Here is a 6,373-nt window from a genome sequence, read left to right on the forward strand (position 1 = left end):
CTATTTCAGGGGATCCAATGCCTCCTCTGACCTCCTCCAGCACCAGGGATACAGGTGGTGCACAGGCACACAGGCAGGAAAAACACTCACACCCATTAAGTTTTTTATGAAAATGTAATGAAAAACTTTTTTCTTTTCTTTTCTTTTTTCCAAAATAGGGCTTTTCTGTAGCTTTGGAGCCTGTCCTGGAACTCGCTCAGTAGACCAGGCTGGTCTCGAACTTTCAGAGATCCCACCTGCCTCTGCCTCCTGAGTGCTGGGATTAAAGGTGAGCATCACCACCGCCTGGCAACTTCTTTCCTTTCTTTTCCCCAGCTTTTGGTCTTTCTCCCAAGAATAAAAATGCTTCTGCTTGCTATCTGGACCCTGCTGGCCTTGATCGCTTGTCCAGGTGAGGCTACCCAGAAAAGTGTCTTTAGCCCCTGCGTGGTGGGACACACATGGGTGATCATGCAGAGGGCAATGGGGTGATGGTTAATCTTGTCAACTCGTTGGATCTAGGATCGCCCTAGAGATGGGCCTCTGCGCATGCCCGTGGGGGATTATCTTGGTTAGGTTAATTGGAGTGAGGAGAGCCACCCACTGTGGGTGGTCCCACTCTACACTGCCTGAGAGTGAGCTGAGCACCTACGTTCATGCCCGACTGTAGGTGAGGAGCAGTGCATGTGATGACCACCGTGATATTATTGCCGCCGTCATTTTGTTTTTCAAGTTGAAAATTTTATTTAGAGACAAGGTCCGTACCTCAGGCTGACCTCAAACTCCCCGTGTGCCCAAGGGTGATCTTGAACTTCTGATCCTCTTTACAGGCATATGCCATTATGACAGTTTTATACAGTTTTTTTAAATATTGATTTTATGTGTATGGATGTTCTGCCCGCCTGTATGTCTGTGCACCATGCTCATGCAGTGCCCACAGAGGAGGGCCTCGGGTCTCTAGGCCTGGAATTGCAGATGGTTGTGAGCCACCATGTGGGTGTTGGGTATTGAACTCAAGACCTTTGGAAGAACAGCCAGTGCTCTTGCTCTTAACTCCTGAGCCATCTCTCCAGCCCAGTTTTATACAGTTTTATACTGGGGATCGAATTCAAGGCTTTGTGCATGTTAGCCAAGCAGTGGACCAGGTAAGCTACATCCTTAGCTCCTCCTTTATCTTCTCAAAAATATTTTCCTAAATGACAGATTTTCAGGAAACAACAACAATGTTTTTCTTGGGGCTGGAGAGATGGCTCAGTAGTTAAGAGCATGGTTGCTCTGGCAGAGCCCTAGACTTGGTCCTCCAGACCCATGTGGCTATTCACAACCATTCTGACTGCTCCAGGGGACCCGGCATCCTCCCCTGACCTCCACAAGCACCACACATGCTCTTGGTGCATAGACATACATGCAGGACCATCTCCACTAGGCCTGACCTTCTAAAGGTCCTACGGCCTTCCATAGTGCCACCAGCTGACAACAAGCTTCTAGCATATGGGCTTCTGGGGACATTTAAGATCCAATCCATAGGGGCTGCAGAGATGGCTACTTTTTCAAAGGTCCTGAGTTCAATTCTCAGTAACCACATGGTGGTTTACAACCATCTGTAATGAGACTTGGTGCCCTCTTCTGGCATGCAGGTGTACATGCAGGCAGAAACACTATACATAGTAAATCTTTAAAAAAAAAAAAAAAAAAAAGGTCCAATCCATAGCTGGGCAGTGGTGGCACACACCTTTAATCCCATCATTTGGGAGGCAGATGTAGGTGGATTATTCTGAGTTTGAGGCCAGCCTGGTCTACAGAACAAGTTCCATGACAGCTTCCAAAGCTACACAGAGAAGCCCAGTGTGTGTGTATGGAGGGGGAGGGGGGTCCAAACCATAATACATAGACTAAACTTGCAAATATTGAAAACATTCCTTTTCACACCATCACAAAGCAAACTGGTGTAATCTCTGAAAAGAGGTAGAAAATTCTGTGGGAGATAAGTGAGCAAGGGGGCTTCCCTGAGGTCTTGAGTGCTCATGGTTGAGTGTATAGAAGGGTCCCATGAGGCTTGTTTTGTTCTCAGGCATATTTCCAGGTCCCGCCTTCATTAGTGGGTAGTCTCTCTGTTTGACCTGGAGTCCACAGGCTCTGCAGTTTTACAGTCATTCCAGGCGATTCTGGTGAAGGCAGCCCTTAAGTATTTGAGAGAAATACTGCTTTGCAGAAGAACAAAGACGCACTAGGTGTTTACTGCCTGAGCCCAGAGAACTGCCAAGGCCGGGGCTTGACTTTTAGCACCTCCTTAGATCCTGTGGTAAAATCTAGACCCCAGGACAGAGCAGTAGGAGAAGTGGTTGGGATCAAGGCTCTCACTTGTTGATTAAAGGGTTTATTTATCCTTCAGATCCCTGAACAGGTCTCCTCTTCTCCAGCCTAGATCTGATGGGGAGAGCAGATTCAGTTCACGTTGGATCTCCTGGTACTCACCAGTTTTTGGCTTTTGTGCTTCATTTCAGGGACCACAGAAGAGCTATTTGAAGTGTCTGTTTGGCCAAATCCAGCCCTGGTGAAGTTTGGACAGTCTCTAACTATCAACTGCAGCACCACCTGCCCAGACCCTGGGCCCAGTGGAATTGAGACTTTCTTCAAGAAAACACAGCTGGACAGAGGGCCTCAGTGGAAGAAGTTTCTCCTGGAGGACGTCACAGAGAATTCGGTCCTACAGTGCTTCTTCTCTTGCTCAGGGGTCCAGAAGGACACGGCGCTCTATATCACCATGTACCGTGAGTAGGGTGGAGGGCCCAGAAGAGAGGAGTAGGAAACAGAAGGCATCCTATTTAGGGAAGAATTAGACAGGGATTTTACTTAGGGGAGAGAACTGCACCCCCTACCCTGACCCCTAAGTGGAGAGTCAGGCATACTGTCAGGATTCTCTTCCTTTGAAGAGGTTGGCTTCTAAGTTTCCACCATTACCCATGTGGTATACCTGAGAATACACAGAAAATGTGGGCAACAGACGCTAAAAATGCCAGTTTCCGAGTGACCAGGCAAGTGTAAACTTAATGCCAGCATACTAGTTGCCAGCTCTCAGGATAACCAGTCTTTTAAGCTGGGTAGTTAGAGAAGCCTGTGGTGCAGGCCATTCCCAACACCTTGTGGGGTGTTGGGACTAGTAAACCAGGCCCTACCGGGAGCCATCTTGCATTGCAAAGATAGGAGTGAGTGGAAGGCACGCGCACACACACACACACACACACACACACACCCTGCCAAGCTTCTCATGCTTCTAAAACATCACTGATAAGAGATAAAATGGGAAGAAAATTCAATGCGAGGGACTTCCTCTTAGCTGTCACAATTCCTGGCCATGGTCACCTTCAGTGGACAGAGAACGTCAGGCTGGCCTGTCGAATGAAACCATAAGTGTAGCGGTCGCCTTCCGGATTGTCATTTCTTTCTGAAGGTGAGCGGCCCTCACCGAGGCTTGTTTTTTGTCTTCAAGAGCCACCAGAGCAGGTGATCCTGGACTTACAGCCCGAGTGGGTGGCCATGGATGAAGCTTTCACAGTGAAGTGTCACGTGCCTAGTGTGGCACCCCTGGAGAGCCTCACCCTTACCCTTCTCCAGGGTAACCAAGAACTACACAGAAAGGACTTCACGAGTTTATCTGTGGCATCCCAAAGAGCTGAGGTCGCTGTCAATGTCAGAGCCCAACGGGAAAATGACAGGTGCAATTTCTCCTGCCATGCGGAACTGGACCTGAGCCCACAAGGTGGGGGGCTGTTTCAGGGCAACTCAGTCACCAAGGAACTCCGGATCTTTGGTGAGTCAGAGTCCAGGCATGAGGAGAATCCAGCACCTGTTTTGCCCTTTGGGGACCCTGTTCCCACAGGTTTAGGAGGTGAGGGTGGCCGAACCCCACCTCTAATTCACCATCAGCCCCCCCCCCCCGTCCCTTCCATGGTGTCCTATGTGACACATGACTTACAGCTTTCCCTCTTTCTTCCGCTTTTCCCAATTACTTGGCAGAGTTCTCTCAGAGTCCCCAGATTGGGGTGTCTTCACTCCTGGAGGTTGGGGTGGCAGAGACCATGAGCTGTGAGGTGGCTAGGGTGTTTCCTGCCCAGGATGCTGTCTTCCGAATGTTCCTGGAAGACCAGGAGCTGAGCCCCTTCTCCTCCTGGAAGGGAGATGCAGCATGGGCCAGCGCCACTATTCGGGCCATGGAGACCGGTGACCAGGAGCTGACCTGCCTTGTATCTCTGGGTCCTATGGAGCAGAGAGTCAGGAGACCAGTGCATGTCTACAGTATGTGACCGCCTCTCCCCTCATTTGGGTCTCTGCTAAGGAGAGTTTGCACAGTAATGTGCCGTGGATTTGGCTGTAGATATTGATCCTGCTAACCTTTGCCGGGTGTCTTCTTACGTGAATGTTAGCTTTCATCTTTCTCTGACAGAGGTGGGTTAGGGATCTGCATTGTGACTGGCGTTATGTGGCTTCTGTCCTCACTTTCCTAACCTATCTTGCTTATTGGGCATTTGCAGATGCTTCATTGTAGAATAAGCATTTGAGCTGAGTAAGAACCCTGTATGATGAGAAGACATCTTACTGTCCTTGCAGGAGAGACAGCCAAATGTGGGCATGCTGTATTGTTGGAAGGGAGCTCTCAGTCCTCAAACCATCTTGTTGCTCCCCCTCTTCAGCCTTTCAAAAGTGTTAATGCTATCCAAAGTCTGTCCTCTGTCATTGTCATTTACCCAAGGGAGACCTCCAACAAAAGGACAGGAGCAGCCACCTGTTGGCATTTCTAGTTTTGGAAATGTGTCCACTGTTCTTTTTCCTTTCTTTGTAGGTTTCCCTCCACCAATCCTGGAGGTAGAGGATGCTTACCCTCTGGCAGGGACAGATGTTAATGTGACCTGCTCAGGTCATGTGTTAACATCACCTAGCCCTACTCTTCGGCTTCAGGGATCCCCAAACCTCTCTGCTCCTGGGGAGCCTGCCTGGCTTCTGTTTACTGCCAGGGAGGAAGATGATGGCCGTAAGTTCTCCTGTGAGGCATCTCTGGAGGTGCAAGGCCAGCAGCTGCTCAAAACTACTGAGATCCAGCTTCATGTGTTATGTGAGTAGAGGCCTGACAGCCCTTGATAAGGCGAGGGCACTTAGTTTCCCCTCTTGGCTAGTAGCTTTGATAGTAAAGGGGCAGTGCATTTCTTTTTTGAAAAATCCAGAGAGGAAAATAAAAGGAACATGCCCAAGCCAGTATTTGCCCTCAGGAAGTGAGTGGGAACAAGATGGGGAATGCGCCCAGAAAGGCAAGTGGTTCTGGTGGTCAGACACCGTTAGCTGAGGAGGGCCAGTACCTGGGAGGCATCACGTAAAAGGAGCCAGCTGAGGCTGATGCTAAGGAGAGGAAGCTCCAGAAATTCCAAATCACAATTTGAGTTTTAGAAAATGCGAAAATTCTTATTTCTGGGTTCACTCCTTGCCCATTGAGAATCCCTGAGCCCCACCAATGGAACCGTGTTATTGCTTAGCTTGAGTCCATAAATATGTCCTGGGCTGCATCTCATAATCATTGAACAGGGAAGGGAGGAGGGTGGGCTTTGTTCCAACAGGGAGCTGATTGTATTTTCCTTGGGTTGAGGAAGCACCATTTGAGCTAAGGAAGGGAAGGACTCTGAATGGGAGTGAAAGGGGAACAGGGCATAGAACTTTGGGGACTCTTTTGCAGACAAGCCTCGGTTTGAGGAATCCAGCTGCCCTGGCAACCAGATATGGGTAGAAGGGATGAATCAGATGCTTGTGTGCATCCCAGAGGGAAACCCTGCCCCATCTCTGGTGTGTATGCGGAATGGGATGATCGTCGACCTTGATGTTCTGCAGAAGGCCACCCAGAACCACACTGGAACCTACTGCTGCACAGCCACTAACCAGCTAGGCTCTGCCAGCAAAGACATTGCTGTCATTGTCCAAGGTATCTGCACCAGCTGCCAGGCTCGGGGCAGGAAGCGCCCCGCCCCCGTGTGTGTGCCCAGATTTGGGATTCTCACAAGTGTGGAGGGAGACGAGATGCTCCTGGGCTGGAGGACGTGTCTGAGAAGTGGGTTTGGTGTCATGGTGTCATGATTTCTTGACCTTAGCCCACCTCCCCAGCTCTGTCTTCTGTGCCTACTCAGGACTGCATGAAGGGATCACCTCCTCCACCATCTTCATCATCATCATCTCCACCCTTGGCATGGCGGTGATCACCATAGCACTGTATCTGAACTACCAGCCCTGCAAAAGGAACAGGAGGAAACGGGCCCCCAGGCAGAGAGAGCAGCACAGAGACGAGGAAAGCCAGTTTGCTGACATACAAGCAGAAGAGTGCAACTCACATCGCTGCTGACCAGAAATGGCTCTT

The 6,373-nt window shown here is 49.9% G+C and overlaps 1 protein-coding gene across 1 annotated transcript; it reads left to right on the plus strand.

Moving 5' to 3' along the window:
* The first annotated feature begins 293 nt into the window (after positions 1–293).
* LOC127218410 (intercellular adhesion molecule 5) lies at positions 294–6,373 on the plus strand. Its single transcript, XM_051179423.1, has 7 exons — positions 294–391; positions 2,484–2,750; positions 3,470–3,790; positions 3,997–4,275; positions 4,820–5,089; positions 5,702–5,944; positions 6,147–6,373. The coding sequence occupies exons 1-7, from the start codon at positions 343–345 to the stop codon at positions 6,356–6,358; spliced, it is 1,641 nt and encodes a 546-aa protein (XP_051035380.1). The 5' UTR covers positions 294–342; the 3' UTR covers positions 6,359–6,373.

The sequence above is a fragment of the Phodopus roborovskii genome, unplaced genomic scaffold (assembly GCF_943737965.1).
Source record: "Phodopus roborovskii unplaced genomic scaffold, PHOROB, whole genome shotgun sequence".
NCBI classification, from domain to species: domain Eukaryota; kingdom Metazoa; phylum Chordata; class Mammalia; order Rodentia; family Cricetidae; genus Phodopus; species Phodopus roborovskii.

What these genes read in the sequence shown, in the direction of transcription:
- LOC127218410 (XM_051179423.1), top strand. Translation starts at nt 343, where the DNA reads ATGCTTCTGCTTGCTATCTGGACCCTGCTGGCCTTGATCGCTTGTCCA. An exon ending in GCTCTATATCACCATGTACC is followed by an intron (nt 2,751 to 3,469) that starts GTGAGTAGGGTG and finishes TTTGTCTTCAAG; the next exon opens with AGCCACCAGAGCAGGTGATC. An exon ending in GATCCAGCTTCATGTGTTAT is followed by an intron (nt 5,090 to 5,701) that starts GTGAGTAGAGGC and finishes ACTCTTTTGCAG; the next exon opens with ACAAGCCTCGGTTTGAGGAA.